The 18568-nt window shown below is 47.9% G+C and overlaps 1 protein-coding gene across 1 annotated transcript in view; it reads left to right on the forward strand.

Annotated features, from left to right (window-relative positions):
• Window positions 1–18216, forward strand: part of LOC123758323 (chorion peroxidase) — a 36601-nt gene extending 18385 nt beyond the window's left edge. The window contains exons 7-20 of the mRNA XM_069321039.1: window positions 2469–2596; window positions 2933–3078; window positions 5407–5621; window positions 8000–8173; window positions 9964–10163; window positions 10541–10724; window positions 10841–11038; window positions 11166–11313; window positions 13284–13461; window positions 14737–14889; window positions 15559–15668; window positions 16243–16331; window positions 16723–16828; window positions 17523–18216. Coding sequence (XP_069177140.1) covers window positions 2469–2596; window positions 2933–3078; window positions 5407–5621; window positions 8000–8173; window positions 9964–10163; window positions 10541–10724; window positions 10841–11038; window positions 11166–11313; window positions 13284–13461; window positions 14737–14889; window positions 15559–15668; window positions 16243–16331; window positions 16723–16828; window positions 17523–17598 — 2105 coding nt within the window. The 3' untranslated portion in view covers window positions 17599–18216. The remainder of the gene's footprint in view (window positions 1–2468; window positions 2597–2932; window positions 3079–5406; window positions 5622–7999; window positions 8174–9963; window positions 10164–10540; window positions 10725–10840; window positions 11039–11165; window positions 11314–13283; window positions 13462–14736; window positions 14890–15558; window positions 15669–16242; window positions 16332–16722; window positions 16829–17522) is intronic.
• Window positions 18217–18568: the final 352 nt, after the last annotated feature.

Consider the following 18568-nt stretch of genomic DNA (forward strand, 5'->3'; position numbering starts at 1 on the left):
TCTCAATTTGGCTTTAGCAAGTGTAGTTGCATGACTGATGTCTTCATGAACTTGGAGGTCTATATTCGTAGTGCTTTTGCTGCGAAGACCTCCATTGTTGCTGTCTTTTTTGACCTGGAAAAAGCACATGACACCACCTGGAGATACCGTATTGTCCCAACTCCATTCTTTTGGCCTTCGTGTCTCCTGCCTCTGGAGACTAGCATCTTCACGGCAGAACTTTAAGCTATTTTCTATGCTCTTTGTCAACTGCTTTCTCGCTGTAAATCCTCCTTTATGGTTATGGTTGACTCTTCCATAAAGGTATTCTTTATTCTGACTTTTACCCGGTTATTCATTCCTCCATCCTTGCCCGTTGACAGGGTTGCTGGTCTTCTGTTGATGGTAACAAACTGCGTACTCTTAAGAGTAGTGTGTCCCCGTGGCCTTCCTCCTACCACTGTAACTGGCGATGGGAAACAGCTCTGGCAAAGCTACATATTGGTCACACACACTTAACTCACAGGCACTTAATGGAGTGCCGCCCTGTTCCTTATTGTCCAAACTGCATTGTCTCTCTTACAGACATGCATATCCTTGTTGAATGTCCTGACTTCCAGGACGAGCGTGTTTCTTGCTTCCTGACCGTCCCTTACGGTCACCTGTCCCTCGATAGAATTTTTGGCGACTCGGATACTTTTGATATCGTTCATCTTATGTGTTTCTGTTCTCGTATTGGCATCCTTGGTGATATTTAGCGCCCTCTGATTATCCCGCACATTTGATGGTGCTACATAGCCTTCCCAGCTTGGTGCCTTCTTTTGATAATTACTTCTACACACATCCAGATCATCATTACAGAGAATCTGTGTAGTAGCACCTAAATAATCAACAGATACGACAATAGGAGACATGACATAGCAGAAGCACTTCTCAACAAACACTCTAGTCTAGTTGGGGGAGCCGGTCGGCCGAGCGGACAGCACGCTGGACTTGTGATCCTGTGGTCCTGGGTTCGATCCCAGGCGCCGGCGAGAAACAATGGGCAGAGTTTCTTTCACCCTATGCCCCTGTTACCTAGCAGTAAAATAGGTACCTGGGTGTTAGTCAGCTGTCACGGGCTGCTTCCTGGGGGTGGAGGCCTGGTCGAGGACCGGGCCGCGGGGACACTAAAGCCCCGAAATCATCTCAAGATAATCTCAAGAAGATAGTCTTATTATTAGCAGTTAATTTGGACCTATTAGATCCTTCGATCAGCAAGAAAAGAGAGAACTTCCGGGTGACATTGAGCCCTTGCCTCAGCCAGACACTGAGAATCAAGGCTCAAATTATTTTGTGCACTTGGCAGGGTAACAAATGCCAGCATAGACTATATTGTTGTCATACTTTGTATTCACTTCTCTGTCTCTCTGAGGACACTAAGTTGAACTTAGCAAAATGAGTCATTCCAATTATAAGTATAAAATGAACTTTGGCAAGTAAGCTTTCCAGCTTAATTGCCAAGTAAAGAATGAGATAAGAAAAGTAGAGAAGATTCGGGACAAAATCATTGATCTAACCCTTTTAGCCTACTTAGAAATATACCTAATTAGAGGATCAGTACGACAGTTCAGAATCCTGTCGACACATAATAGGAAAACTCTCGAAGCTGTCAACAGGAAAATACACACATACATACACCATCTGTATAACAGACACGTTCATCCATACCTTATGTATACCTAAAACATGCTATTCATGACATCTGTATCTGAGACATATGTTATCCTCACATGTTATCCTCACTATCTGTATCTGATTGATTTGATTTGATTGTTGCCGCCGAAGGCGGCTAGTTTATTGTGCACCCCATGCTCATCCTGTGAGCGGTAGCGCAAAAGCATTACAGAGGGCACAAAAGGTCTTTATCAGACCTCATCTTAGATTATTACATAAACAATTTCTTCAATCCTTCACGCCTTATAGATACAATGTCAGCTAGTTACAGAGAAAGTGCTATTACAAGAGCTACATATTTACAGTAAGTCATCATACATTAATGGTTGGTCTTATCGTTAATACATAATAGTTTGGCCAATGGGGATATTAGAGTCATAGGGGAGCTTCTGTTTATTATTAGTCCTCACAATACACTACTTGTTTCTGAATCTCATATGTCGTTCATCTACTGGAAGCAAATCTGAGACATGTTATCCTCACCACCTGTATCTGAGACACATGTTATCCTCACCACCTGTTATCCTCACCACCTGTTATCCTCACCACCTGTTATCCTCACCACCTGTTATCCTCACCACCTGTTATCCTCACCACATGTTATCCTCACCACCTGTTATCCTCACCACATGTTATCCTCACCACCTGTTATCCTCACCACCTGTTATCCTCACCACCTGTTATCCTCACCACCTGTTATCCTCACCACCTGTTATCCTCACCACCTGTTATCCTCACCACCTGTTATCCTCACCACATGTTATCCTCACCAGTTAACCTACATCAGCTGTTCTCGGAGGTCGAGATCCAGGTGCCTGACCTGACCATCAGGAGTGAGGTGATCGACGAGGCTGTGAGGGCCGGACTCTCCGACCTGGAGGACCGGAACGCCCTGGAGAGGGTAAATACCTTCCTCTACATTGTAATCATTTTGAAATATATTCTCTTAGGTCATGATAAACTGTGATGTACATCAACACCGCGCAGTGTGTGAGGCAGATGTCTGCGTGTCTCGCGCCAGGAGTTCTACGTGTATTATCTTAGGTCATGATAAACTGTGATGTACATCAACACCGCGCAGTGTGTGAGGCAGATGTCTGCGTGTCTCGCGCCAGGAGTTCTACGTGTATTATCTTAGGTCATGATAAACTGTGATGTACATCAACACCGCGCAGTGTGTGAGGCAGATGTCTGCGTGTCTCGCGCCTGGAGTTCTACGTGTATTATTATTCTGCAGGAGCTGAGGGAGAGGGACATTCGGGTGACGGAAGCTCAGGATCCAGCGTTCTCGCATCTCCAGTTCTTCAAGACCTCGCCCCTCGCTCTTAATCTTAGCCGAAACGCCTACGTTCTTACAAGGGCCGCAGACCATCTTATGTCCAAGTAAGTGCCAGTCCCTATCTCACTCTCCCGTCTAGCCTTACTCTACCCTACCTAACTCTACCCTACCTAACTCTACCCTACCTAACTCTACCCTACCTAACTCTACCCTACCTAACTCTACCCTACCTAACTCTACCCTACCTAACTCTACCCTACCTAACTCTACCCTACCTAACTCTACTCTACCTAACTCTACCCTACCTAAGTCTACTACTTGTATAATCTGGCTTGGTTTATTAGCTTAGTACTCGCTCCTCATAATTAACTAAGCGCTGTTACACACATAATTACCGGCGACGTTTATCTTTGCTCAGATCATACTTTGTCTTGTCAACAAGTGAGGCTAAGTAACGTTGGTGTTGTCCTCACACTGGTGAGTGTGGCCACACCTGACCACACGTGTGGCCACTCACCTGACCACACGTGTGGCCACACACCTGACCACACGTGTGCCCACACCTGACCACACGTGTGGCCACACACCTGACCACACGTGTGGCCACACCTGACCACACGTGTGGCCACACCTGACCACACGTGTGACCACTCACCGCCTGGCCCATAATACTCAGACATGTGCCTGACCGTTTAACCCAGGCTGGAGTTTCGTCCTATACTTTGCTGCCATTAGTTGTCGTGCTGGAGTTTGTAATTAATCACAGGCTGCTGGAAGAGGCCCGGGGAATGTCCACAAAGGAACACAGAAACACCTTAGGTAGAGTAACAGTAGTTTAGTTTAGTTCATTTATTATGCACCCCATACCCATGTTGTGGGCGGCAGTGTAAAGGGTTACAGAGGCACATAATGGGCTCAGGGACTGAACCCCACAATTCATTTAGCTAAGCAAGTTACAATCTTGATGAGCTAGTTACAAAATTCAATATGAGTCATCACAGTAACGATATTTATATATATATTTACAAATAAATAAAAATATAAAGAGTAAATCATTCAGTAGACCTCCTACATATTCTTCACGTACCTTCATTAATATACAGTAATCAGAAATATCAATATTGACAAGATGTTTACAATTAAATACAGGCAAGATGTTCACCCTAAACACCTTAGTCTGGTAATGTTAAGTCTTAAGGTTTATCCACTCAGACGAGATTATTTTCAAACTCAGAAAAATATTAGGAAATTTGAACTCTTTTTATCCCTACTAACTTCTCAAAGCGACCATATGATCTCCTGCATGTTAATTAATTATATATTGTGGCTTATCTAGTTGTCTGGAGGAGTGTAAAGCTCTAAGCCTGAGACTCTGGCCAACACGTCCTCCCTGTCCGCCATTTTATGGTTTAGTCGCCCAGGACACCTGGGGCCAGATTCACAAAAGCAGTTACGCAACACTTACGAACCTGTACATCTTTTCTCAATCTTTGGCGGCTTTGTTTACAATTATTAAACAGTTAATGAGCTCCGAAGCACCATGAGGCTGTTTATAACAATAAAAACAGTTGAATGGGAAGTTTTCATGCTTGTAAACTGTTTAATAAACGTAACCAAAGCCGTCAAAGATTGAGGAAAGATGTACACGTTCGTAAGTGCTTTCGTGAATCTGGCCCCTTGTCACTTCCGTCCCTTAATACTACATATCCATTCATTGAATAATCTTTGAATATTCCCATTTATCATTACTGGATAGTCATATAAAAACGTTCTATTTTTCCTTTACAAAACATTTATATACATTATACTGGAAATCCATAATCAACACACGACTGCTGGCACTACATTGATGAGCGGAGGAATCTGCGCGAGCTACGGTCAGCCAGGTGGCGGCCTCCTCCCAGGAGCACCCGTCCTCCTTCATGTTACATAATTATCTTTCTCTCTAGCCAAATTGCTACGTAAACTCTCTCTACCCAAAATATTGCTTAACAGAGATAAGGTTCATGACAGCCACATCACAAAATCTGCACCTTGAGCCAGATTCACGAAGCAGTGACGCATGTACTTACAAACGGTGTACATCTTTCCTCAATCTTTGACGGCTTTGTTTACAATAATTAAACAGTGTACAAGCATGAAAACTTGCCAATCAACTGTTGATATTGTTATAAACAGCCTCCTGGTGCTTCGGAGCTCATTAACTGTTTAATAATTGTAAACAAAGCTGCCAAAGATTGAGAAAAGATGTTCAGGTTTGTAAGTGTTTGCGTAAGTGCTTCATGAATCTGGCCCCTTGACTCGTAGCTAAACACTTGGGCCGCCCCGGCACACTGAGTCCCTCAACTGTGGAAGCGTCAAACACAACACAACATTGTAACTCTACACCAGCTGCAAGAGACCTTGTTTAACTTAGTGTTGCTGGTGAACAGGTACGGTCTGAACCCCCTGGAGGCCGGGTTTGGTCTGCAGCAGCTGGAAATGTCCAACACCATCATCAGTGAGAACTGCCGCCCGGACCCCGTCTGTACGGAGAGGGACATGTTCTACCGCTCCGTCGACGGCTCCTGCAACAACCTGGAGCACCCGTCCTGGGGCCAGGCCAGGACCGGCTTCCAGAGGATACTTCCCCCACACTACAGTGACGGTGAGCGTTGCCCCAGCTCCTCCCCGACACTACAGTGTTGCCCCAGCTCCTCCCCCCCACTACAGTGTTGCCCCAGCTCCTCCCCCACACTACAGTGTTGCCCCAGCTCCTCCCCCACACTACAGTGTTGCCCCAGCTCCTCCCCCACACTACAGTGTTGCCCCAGCTCCTCCCCCACACTACAGTGTTGCCCCAGCTCCTCCCCCACACTACAGTGTTGCCCCAGCTCCTCCCCCACACTACAGTGTTGCCCCAGCCCCTAGCCCACACTACAGTGTTGCCCCAGCTCCTCCCCGACACTACAGTGTTGCTCCAGCTCCTCCCCCACACTACAGTGTTGCCCCAGCTCCTCCCCCACACTACAGTGTTGCCCCAGCTCCTCCCCCACACTACAGTGTTGCCCCAGCTCCTCCCCCACACTACAGTGTTGCCCCAGCTCCTCCCCGACACTACAGTGTTGCTCCAGCTCCTCCCCCACACTACAGTGTTGCCCCAGCTCCTCCCCCACACTACAGTGTTGCTCCAGCTCCTCCCCCACACTCCCCTAACTTCAGCTCTCACCTCACAGCGAGGGAGAGCATCTCACGGCTCCTCCCACGCTAACCTTTACTTTCCAATTGATCTTTTTTCCCCCAGACCTAATGCGGCGGATCCTTGCCAGGCATAACATGTGCGTTCCTCATAGTGTGATTTAACATAGGGGAACTAAAGAGTTCTCCAGCTGCTGTGCACAACTTTTCCTCGAATAACAAAATAGTTCGCTCTGATGAGTTCTCTGTCCGTGATGAGTGTTGAGGGCCAGGTGCACGACCTTGGCACCTCGACCAAGAACAACTGTATAATAGACAAAGCGCCTCGCTGTGCGGGCTTTCACGTGAGCTCTCTTTATAAACATTACATCCACCTGGTCTGTATGGGTTTCGAACTGTGGACCCCACGCGTGAGGCCGAAGGTCTATCAAACCACACACCGTGTGAGATATCAGCCTATCGCTCCAGTTGATAGTTCGTCGGCCTCACACCTGTTGGGTCCACGGCTCAAGACCCATACAGCCCAGGTGGATGGAAAGGGAACCTCAGTTGTGCAGACCTGACAACAGCCACAAACGCCCAGATGGAGTCACCCTGCAGCCGTGGAGGGAAGGTAAACAGGTCGTGTGGGACTGCACGTGTGTCTACATTGGCTGATACATATCTACCTCACAGCACAGCTGAGGGAGGCGGGGCAGCCACCTCCAGGGCGACCCAGAAAACTAATAGGTACAGGGACCTAGAACGTTGTTACAGGTTCGTGCCGATAGGCCCTGAGACTCTGCGCCCCTGCGGTAAATGTGCACTTAAGTTCCTAAAGGAGGTGGATGATGAACTCATTAGGCAAACTAGAAACTCAAGAGCGGCCAATTTCTCGTTTCAGCCCCTCACTGTCGCGATCCAGGGAGGAAAGTATGCTCTATCTTGGGCACGCACCCCACCCACGATGACCTGGATGAGGTCTAAGAACACTGATTCTTATGTGTGTGTTTTCTGTAAACTGCGACACTAGGTAATAAAATCAATGTATAAATTGTGCAAAATAATGAATAAGTCGGGTTAGTAAGAGAAGAAAAGACTCAAGTATTCAGGGAGAATCCACAAGGATTTTTAATATCCTTTATTCTCTTCTCCGAGACTATGGGTCCCTACACTTGCACCAGAGCCGGTGCCGCCTTACATTACAAATATTTTGTTATAAAGTTGCTGAGAAAACAATGAAACACATTATAGTTGCCATAATTTGCAACCTGGCATTAAAATATATAGCTAATAATGGCGTGAAGCCTGCTATTGCAGGATGACACGGATGATATGGTTCACGATGGCAACAATGTAACTATATGTTGCAACCTGTTTCTTATCTGTCTCTTCTCAGACTTTATCAAGTAAACTCGCTCACCAGACAGCAAAAATCTGCTGTTAAGTAACATATTAAAGTCATAAATAACTGCTTGTTACGATGTGATAATGTCTGCCAGAAACGCTATCCGTGTTAATGGTTTTGCAAGAATGTCAGAATACCAATATTATGTAATCTCACAATACATTGCACCTTCCTGTAAGTAAAATTATTATTATTAAGGTAGGACAGACTCCTGGCCGTCGCTGAAGCCATAACTACCTAGACAAGCTGCAGTTGGAACTGTTGTCCCGAGGAAGACAGTGGCAGCCTGATGCAAGTGACGGCTGTCTTCTCCAGCTCAACACAACACTTCCATAAGCTCAACACAAGCAACACAACACACATCTCCCAGTATCGCTATACACAGTCTCCCTCAGTGAAGAATGCTTAGTATATGTCTCAGATACAATCAACATTTTAAGAACGTGTTTTTCCTGGCACAGGATTGTTCCGGCCCCGAGAGAGTGTCGGAGGCGGCCCCCTGCCCTCCCCCAGGCTGGTGTCATCAAGTATAGTGGGTGACATGGACCGACCCAGCCATGACCTGACCCTCTCCGTCATGCAGTGGGGGCAGTTCGTCAACCACGACCTCGCCCACACCCCCATCAACAGGCTCGGTCAGTATAAAACTCTCCTGAACTCCGTTACTAAATTTAGTTACATTAGTTAAGCAGGATTTTCACTCACGTAGGTTCTGTAGTTAAAGTTACCGGTACATGGTACCTCCCTTACCACAGTAAGGGAGGTACCATGCACCTCCCTTACCACAGTAAGGAAGGTACCATGTACCTCCCTTACCACAGTAAGGGAGGTACCATGCACCTCCCTTACCACAGTAAGGGAGGTACCATGTACCTCCCTTACCACAGTAAGGGAGGTACCATGCACCTCCCTTACCACAGTAAGGGAGGTACCATGCACCTCCCTTACCACAGTAAGGAAGGTACCATGCACCTCCCTTACCACAGTAAGGGAGGTACCATGTACCTCCCTTACCACAGTAAGGAAGGTACCATGCACCTCCCTTACCACAGTAAGGAAGGTACCATGTACCTCCCTTACCACAGTAAGGGAGGTACCATGCACCTCCCTTACCACAGTAAGGAAGGTACCATGCACCTCCCTTACCACAGTAAGGAAGGTACCATGTACCTCCCTTACCACAGTAAGGAAGGTACCATGCACCTCCCTTACCACAGTAAGGGAGGTACCATGCACCTCCCTTACCACAATAAGGAAGGTACCATGTACCTCCCTTACCACAGTAAGGAAGGTACCATGTACCTCCCTTACCACAGTAAGGAAGGTACCATGCACCTCCCTTACCACAGTAAGGAAGGTACCATGCACCTCCCTTACCACAGTAAGGGAGGTACCATGCACCTCCCTTACCACAATAAGGGAGGTACCATGCACCTCCCTTACCACAGTAAGGAAGGTACCATGCACCTCCCTTACCACAGTAAGGGAGGTACCATGCACCTCCCTTACCACAATAAGGGAGGTACCATGCACCTCCCTTACCACAGTAAGGGAGGTACCATGCACCTCCCTTACCACAGTGGTATCGTGTACCATAGTCACTATTTTGCTGTGTTTCATTTGCTTCTGTTTCTGCCCTAGGGAGAGAACTGAGTTAATACCTTTACTTTGTGTATTCTAAGTACAGTATTCCAATACTCTCTTGTTAATATTTCTCTAACCATACATATGGTATATGTACCAACGATACAGACCTATGGCTTAGAGCCAACTGTATATAAATAAAACTAGCAGTCTTCCAGCTGTCTGGTAGTTCTCCCCTCGTCACAGAAGTATTGAAGATTATCGGAATTGAATCGATTAGCACTTCAGGAGCATTCTTTAGTAACAATGGGGATCCTGTGTGTGTGTGTGTGTGTGTGTGTGTGTGTGTGTGTGTGTGTGTGTGTGTGTGTGTGTGTGTGTGTGTGTGTGTGTGTGTGTGTGTACTCACCTAATTGTGCTTGCGGGGCTTGAGCTTTGGCTCTTTGGTCCCGCCTCTCAACTGTCAATCAACTGGTGTACAGATTCCTGAGCCTATTGGGCTCTATCATATCTACATTTAAAACTGTGTATGGAGTCAGCCTCCACCACATCACTGCCTAGTGCAATCCATTTATTAACTACTCTGACACTGAAAAAATTCTTTCTAACGTCTCTGTGGCTCATCTGGGTACTAAGTTTCCACCTGTGTCCCTTTGTTCGTGTCCCACCCGTGCTGAAGAGTTTGTCTTTGTCCACCCTGTCAATTCCCCTGAGAATTTTGTAGGTGGTTATCATGTCTCCCCTTACTCTTCTGTTTTCCAGGGTTGTGTGTGTGTGTGTGTGTGTAATATATCTTGTGACAATAATAACAATAATAATATATGCTGCCTGGGTTGAGCAGGGAACATGAGCGGTATCCAGTGTTGTAGCCCTGACGGGCGGGGGGTACTGGATGCCTCTCTCCTCCACCCATCTTGCCTGCCCATCGACATCCCCGCCGACGACCCGTTCTTCGCCAGGTTCGGCCTCCGCTGTATGAACTTCGTCAGGTCCATGTTCGCTCCCCGCACCTCGCCATGTATTCTAGGATTTGCCAAGCAGGTGAGTCAGGCGGAGTCTGTAGTTATGGTGTCTGTATTAATGGCACCAGATCCTTCCGAACACCATCAATCCCATTCTGACTCCATCATTTTCACAAGATCACTTTTCTAGTGCCCTCACCATCATTTTTAGTGCCTCAACACCATACCCACTGCCTCACCACCATACCCACTGCCTCACCACCATACCCACTGCCTCACCACCATACCCACTGCCTCACTACCATACCCACTGCCCCTACCATACCCACTGCCTCACCACCATACCCACTGCCTCTACCATACCCACTGCCTCACCACCATACCCACTGCCTCACTACCATACCCACTGCCTCTACCATACCCACTGCCTCACCACCATACCCACTGCCTCGCCAGATGAACCAGATCTCCCACTACCTGGACGGGTCCAACATCTACGGGTCGAGCGAGCAGAACTCCCAGCAGGTGCGACAGTTCAAGGGCGGCCTCCTGAGGATGCAGGAGAGAGACCTCCTGCCAGCCGACCCCAACATAGTGGCCTGCGTGTCTCTCAAGGAGGGACTGCCTTGCTTCATGGCCGGTAAACTTACCTTACTTTTCCTCTCTTACGTACATCAATTTAATATAAATTTTGCGTTCTTTGTAATTGGGATAAATTATACCTGTGTCATCTTACTCTTGCTTCACCCGTTGCAGGAGACAACCGCGTGAATCAACATGCGGATCTTATAGCCATCCACACCGTGTGGATGAGGATGCACAACCGCGTGGCCCGGGAACTGGCCCGTCTCAACCCCCACTGGTCAGACGAGACCATCTACCAGGAGACCAGGAGGATAGTGGTGGCCATCTACCAGCACATCATCTACAACGAGTGGCTCCCTCTCGTCCTAGGTAGGAACACTTCTTTCCTCTGATTGGTTACTTACAGAGGGACCGTAACTGATGATAACAGTGCGGTAGTTGATTAAGAGAAGATATCATTGTGTTAACTGTCTCACGCCCTAACCTAACCTCACAGGGAAGGACTACATGGCCGAGAACGGAATACTGCCGCGGCGGGAGGGCTTCTCCAGGGACTACGATGTCAACATCAACGCCGCCATCTGGAATGAGTTCGCCACAGTCGCCTACCGTTTCGGGCACTCCATTGTCCAAGGTCTTGTTGAGTAAGTTACAAAGGTGTTTGGTTTGACCTTCAGCTCGGTGGCTGGTTGTGTTTACACTTGACACTGGTCTTTCTTCTGTTGTCAAGGTGGAGCTGCTTGACAACAGAAGAGCTGCTCCTAAGGTGAAGACCTGGAGCTGCTCCTAAGGTGAAGACCTGGAGCTGCTCCTAAGGTGAAGACCTGGAGCTGCTCCTAAGGTGAAGACCTGGAGCTGCTCCTAAGGTGAAGACCTGGAGCTGCTCCTAAGGTGAAGACCTGGAGCTGCTCCTAAGGTGAAGACCTGGAGCTGCTCCTAAGGTGAAGACCTGGAGCTGCTCCTAAGGTGAAGACCTGGAGCTGCTCCTAAGGTGAAGACCTGGAGCTGCTCCTAAGGTGAAGACCTGGAGCTGCTCCTAAGGTGAAGACCTGGAGCTGCTCCTAAGGTGAAGACCTGGAGCTGCTCCTAAGGTGAAGACCTGGAGCTGCTCCTAAGGTGAAGACCTGGAGCTGCTCCTAAGGTGCAGTCTTAGCAATATATTTGAGAGCGTGGCTGTTGCAGAAGGGGTTGTTAATGGGGGGTTTTCCTGGATTAGTGACTAATAGATTATTCTTTTATGAAGCCTCACATTGTGCAATATATAGATGCTGCAAGCAACCATTTGTGTAAATTTTATAACATTCGAACAAATATATAATATACTAATTTTTTCTTTGTAAGTGATGTGATATAGAGCAATATAATAATATTTTTAGTCTTATATTACGGTGGATACTCAAAATGTTAGATTTATTATATTCTGATATCACATAGTTTTAGTTACTGAAGTTTAGATCAAGATATATCTTTTATTTCAGGTATATTTTCTTGTAAGAGTGAGGCTGACCAAGACTAAATATACCTAAATAGATTAAACAAAACTGATGAAACTGTCTAAAACTTAATATTTTATAAATATTCTCAGGTGAAATGGTGTTATATTAATCGAAATTCATACAATAAATGACAAAAAAATTAATTATTAAATTCGAATAATACTTTGTAATAATACTATACTTTGTAAGTAAAATTGTAATGGCTTCACGTCTGTTTATCACACAATCGAGCTGTTAAGTTTGGGGAACTCTTGGTCTTAATGAGCATAACTTATTGTTGTTGTTGATTTAGATGTAATGTCCACGTAGCACGGGCTATGGTGATCTCGTAATTGAGTTCGGTTATTCGCGATAACCTTCTTACTGTGGTATTTGGGTCAGAGTTTTAAATGGAGGTGAGACTACGTCCTTTTCTCCCGTTTATTTTCTGCTTCTGTTTTAGCCCACTGGTTTTAGTCTTGTTTTAATAACATTATCTTGGTGGCGGAGTGAGCATAACTTAATGCTCTTAGAGTTGTATATTGTGACGCACGTCACATGAGGTAAGGTGGAGTGTAACGGTGTGGAGACCCCGTACGTCACGTGACGCAGGGTGTGGGGACCCCGCACGTGACGCAGGGTGTGGGGACCCCGCACGTCACGTGACGCAGGGTGTGGGGACCCCGCACGTGACGCAGGGTGTGGGGGCCCCGCACGTGACGCAGGGTGTGGGGACCCCGCACGTCACGCAGGGTGTGGGGGCCCCGCACGTCACGCAGGGTGTGGGGACCCCGCACGTGACGCAGGGTGTGGGGGCCCCGCACGTGACGCAGGGTGTGGGGGCCCCGCACGTCACGTGACGCAGGGTGTGGGGGCCCCGCACGTGACGCAGGGTGTGGGGACCCCGCACGTCACGCAGGGTGTGGGGGCCCCGCACGTCACGCAGGGTGTGGGGGCCCCGCACGTGACGCAGGGTGTGGGGGCCCCGCACGTGACGCAGGGTGTGGGGGCCCCGCACGTCACTAACGCATCATTCCCAGTATCAGACATTTCGTTGGTGTGAGTGTTGCCAACTGATAGTCATGGCGTTGTTAGCGGAAACTTTGATTTTTAAACGTGACAAATGTGGCCTCTCGCAGCTTTGTGAACAAGAAGGGTGAGACTGAGGACTCGGAGCCGATGTACGAGACCTTCAACAACCCGAGCCACATCTACACACCTGGCAAGCTGGACCAGTTCCTCAGAGGCCTGGCCACACAACCCATGCAGAAGGTCGATAACTACGTCACTACAAGCCTCACCAACCGGCTCTTCCAGGTGAGTGGTTGTGTCGTCGTCAGTACCGCGCGGTGGATGTCTGGCTCCTCACTGCTCGGTCCTCCCTCCCCGCTTCGCCTTGAGAATTATAATGCACAATAAATGTATCCTGATGATACAATGACACATACTTTACATCAACATATATGTATTTAGTTTAGGGCATTTATATATAATAAAGAATTTATCAATAATTCTGCAACAACGAAGGGAATTTAAATAGATCTGTGGCAGATTATGTAGTGTAGAGAGGAGTCAATTAAGAGCAAGAGGCAGCTGCGCCCAACTCTAAGGGTGATTCTCAGGAACGAGAACATGTCATGGAGCCTCTTGGGACATCGTGACTGTCAAGCAAATACTGTTTGGAGAGCCCCCTGGTGGCGTACTGGTAACATACTCGTCCGGCGCCTCGCTACTCAGTTGGTTTGGGTTCGGTACTGGTTAAGAAGGATTGTCTGGGTGCCAGTCCTTAACTGTTCACCCAGCAGTAATTGGGAACCTGGTTGTTAACCGGTTGGCGGGTGGTGTTCCAGGGGGAAATCTAGTAGGGTTGGCTTGCCATGAGCTGAAGGAAGGGAACGCTCTCAGCCTGTTAACAGGAGTCAGCAGTCGTCTGCTCCTGTACCCTCCTGTGTAGAAGATGAAGCGCTCTCAGCCTGTTAACAGGAGTCAGCAGTCGTCTGCTCCTGTACCCTCCTGTGTAGAAGATGAAGTTTTTGATGTGTGGAACAAGCAGCGGGAAGCCTGAGAGTCACGGTACCCGTGGGTTGCCTTCGGCCTAACTTTAAATTAAACGAATGAGTTTGGGTGGATATAGAGTAGCGCGATCCCTCGCTTGAACCAATAGGAACACTCTCAAGTGGACCAATAGGAGTCACCTGGTGTGGGCCAACAAGAGCTGCCTCGTGTGGACCAATAAGAGCTGCCTTGTGTGGACCAATAAGAGCTGCCTCGTGTGGACCAATAAGAGCTGCCTCGTGTGGACCAATAAGAGCTGCCTCGTGTGGACCAACAAGAGCTTCCTCGACGTTTTAATACACGAGAGGCACTTTGTGACGCACTCTCTGACGCACTGTGTGGGACATTTTGTGACGCACTCCATGACGCTCTCTCGTATATGATGGAACATAACAGTATGCCACACTACGACATGGAAGAGCCACACAGTGTGTCACTGATAGTATGACAACCCACTGTGTGTCGGTAAGTGTAACTGAAGAATGTTAGATTCTGCCTGAAGGAGACATGATTCATGGGTTGGTCTTGGTGTTGCAGACTCCACAAGTCCCCTTCGGACTGGACCTCGTGTCCTTCAACGTCCAGCGGGGCCGCGACCACGGGATTGCTCCCTATAACGAGCTGAGGGTCGCTTGCGGACTTCCAAGAGCCAGGACCTTTGAAGATCTGCTGGACGTTATCCCTCAAAAGGTAAGGTTCGTGTGTGAGAGAGAGAAAGAGATGTTTGCTAAGTTTCATAGAATTTCCAGTTGAGGAGAAGACTATCTCTGTTAAAGAGAGAGAATATAGTGATAGTGTGTAAGGACTCGCGGCCCCTGAACCCTGATCTCGTGTTGTTCAACGCAGTCACCGACACTTCACCCCCCCCCCCCCACCTTCACTTTACAACCCACCTACATTTCCCAACAACAACCTGGGCGTCTCCATCACCACAACAACCTGGGCGTCTCCATCACCACAACAACGAGTGTTGCCGCCACCAACACTACAACACCCACCTGCCGGCACAGGCACACTACACTGCCCAGGTACACATCCCACCTACACTGGACAGGGCGTCTACACCTGCCCGGGTACACCAGTGATCACCAGAGAGTTGCACTACACTTCCAGCAGCTGAGAAGCGGCCTCACCAACGTATACCGAAATAGCCAAATTATATATTTATTCGTTCATAATATAACATACACTCACATCACACACCACCAACATGGGCCTCCCACCACCACCATGGGCCTCCCACCACCACCATGGGCCTCCCACCACCACCATGGGCCTCCCAGTGATAAGTGCGGGTGTGTGGGCGCCCCCAGACACACACCAGCAGCAGCCACTAACACCACCGCTGCTCCCCGGCAGGTGGTGCAGGCCCTCCAGCGCCTCTACTCCTCCGTGGACGACATCGACCCCTTCGTGGCCGTCATATCTGAGAAGCACATCCGCGGCTCAATCCTTGGACCCACAGTCAGGTGAGTGGGTCTGGGAGCCACCTTCAGTGGGGCAGGGCACGGGTACAGAGGGTCTTCTGTACCTCTGTATTGTGGAGGTACAGAAGGCAGGGTACAGGGCAGGGTGTAAGGAGGACTCTGAAGGTAAACGGGTGTCCGTTGCCAAACAAATTTCTATAAATTAGTGTTTTTCCCTTTAGTTAATTTATTATTCAGCAACATAAGCTTTTGTGTCATTTAATTTATTAACCAATCATGTTTTCCGCAATAAAACGGCTCTATTGTCCAACACGAAGTATTCCTGCCATACAGAAGAGCTTTTGATCAATCCTATGTTCTCCCGCCACACACAGAGGGATGACTGACCAATCCCATGTTCTCCCGCCACACACAGAGGGATGACTGACCAATCCCATGTTCTCCCGCCACACACAGAGGGATGACTGACCAATCCCATGTTCTCCCGCCACACACAGAGGGATGACTGACCAATCACATGTTCTCCCGCCACACACAGAGGGATGACTGACCAATCACATGTTCTCCCGCCACACACAGAGGGATGACTGACCAATCCCATGTTCTCCCGCCACAGGTGTCTGGTCGGTGAGCAGTTCATCCGCCTGAAGCGAGGAGACAGGTTCTTCTACGACCTGGCGGACATGCCGTCTTCCTTCTCTCAAGGTTTGTTTACCTCTTCAGTAACCGGAGGCGTCAGACAATTATGGTATTAATACAAAATAACACAACACCCATTAACTACACCATTATTCTAATTATCTTAACATACTCCACCTAACGCTTCCTCGTATCCAGTAAGGTGTCAGTAAAAATAGCGGCCTTCTTCTAGCCTGAAAGTTTTATTTGACATCATTTTCAAGATTATATAAATAATTCAATCAAACTTTGACAGTTTGTATTATGCCAGTATGCAGAGTTGATGAATAAGAAAATGAATACCGCAGAAATGAAGCTGCACAGTTTGTTATGAATGAATATGTATATCAGTTGAAACTTGGAGTTAAGGCAACATTACCTTAGTAACTGCATCATATATAATGTGATATTCTTACAGCACAACTCAACTCTATCCGGCTGATGTCATGGGCGCGCGTCCTGTGTGAGACTGGCGACATGTTGGGCTACGTCCAGCCCCTCGCCTTCCTCCGGCCCCGAGGACTGTGAGTTATAATATATTATGTTGGGTTATGTCCAGTCCCTTGCCTTTCCCCAGCCTCGTCCCACTCCAAGTAGCTTCGTCCCACTCCCAGTACCCTCGTCCCACTCCCAGTAGCCTCGTCCCACTCCCAGTAGCCTCGTCCCACTCCCAGTAGCCTCGTCCCACTCCCAGTAGCCTCGTCCCACTCCCAGTAGCCTCGTCCCACTCCCAGTAGCCTCGTCCCACTCCCAGTAGCCTCGTCCCACTCCCAGTACCCTCGTCCCACTCCAAGTAGCTTCGTCCCACTCCCAGTACCCTCGTCCCACTCCCAGTAGCCTCGTCCCACTCCCAGTAGCCTCGTCCCACTCCCAGTAGCCTCGTCCCACTCCCAGTAGCCTCGTCCCACTCCCAGTAGCCTCGTCCCACTCCCAGTAGCCTCGTCCCACTCCCAGTAGCCTCGTCCCACTCCCAGTAGCCTCGTCCCACTCCCAGTAGCCTCGTCCCACTCCCAGTAGCCTCGTCCCACAGTGAGAGTGAAGATGTATATGTTTACACTGTAACTAGATAATCAATGCTGTCTGGGTGCAATAATATATTTCCTAAAGTATACATTGGAGACAATTTATATTTGTATATTTTAATTTTTCTAGCCTTGGAAACAAGTGTTAAATACGTGTGTTGAATGTGTATTGAAGTGTTGACTTTGTTTCTTTCAGGAACGAGAGAATTCCTTGTGACAGTCCCGGCATCCCGGGGCTCGACCTCTCGCCCTGGACCTCCCGGGCTGACTGATAACGGCTTCGACACCCGACACCCGCTTCAAGTGTTCCGACACCCGCTTCAAGTGTTCCGACACCCGCTCCAAGTGTTGTGACACCCGACACCCGCTCCAAGAGTTGTGACAAAAGACGAACATATTATTGCGATTATCTGCAGGAAGTGCTTTTACAGTTGTGTTCCTGGCTGAGATAAACAGCGCCGCCCCGCCTCACTCTGTTATGTGAAGGAGCTTAAGGGCGCCATTGTCATAACGAACCTGTTTTAACATTCATAACAAAGCTCTTGTTCCCTTTCTCAGCAATGTTATCCAATAACGTCACACTTTTCATGTGTATAAATGAGGTTTTAGTATTGAGTGAAGCAGTACACTGCCACCCACACCTCAGATGTACCAAACTTGCTCTAGTGTACTATAATATTCCAGATCTACGCTTGAATGCCAGTTATTTTGACAGTAAACACTACATGACACATCTTATGAGTTGGTCCATGTGTCCTGTAAGCTGCGGGAGTATATGTGCATGTGTCGTTACACTCGAGAGTGTGTTGGCTGGGTTCATGATGTGTGTTCGCACCAGAGGGTGTGGGCCACTCCACCTACACGAACACAAGACTCACAATAGACACATATGACTGAAAATGTATAGATAATATATATATATATATATATATATATATATATATATATATATATATATATATATATATATATATATATATATATATATATATATATATTATTATCCATTTATTTATTTATTTATTTATTTATTAGCACTTATAAATTTAGCTTTATTTTCTTTCGAAGTGGTGTGAGGAATCTTTATTTGTGAATCGAGTCTCTCTCTCTCTCTCTCTCTCTCTCTCTCTCTCTCTCTCTCTCTCTCTCTCTCTCTCTCTCTCTCTCTCTCTCTCTCTCTCTCTCTCTCTCTCTCTCTCCCTCTCCTTCTCCCTGTCCCTCTCTCTCTCTCTCTCTCTCTCT

Source organism: Procambarus clarkii, chromosome 1 (genome assembly GCF_040958095.1).
Source record: "Procambarus clarkii isolate CNS0578487 chromosome 1, FALCON_Pclarkii_2.0, whole genome shotgun sequence".
Lineage (NCBI taxonomy): Eukaryota > Metazoa > Arthropoda > Malacostraca > Decapoda > Cambaridae > Procambarus > Procambarus clarkii.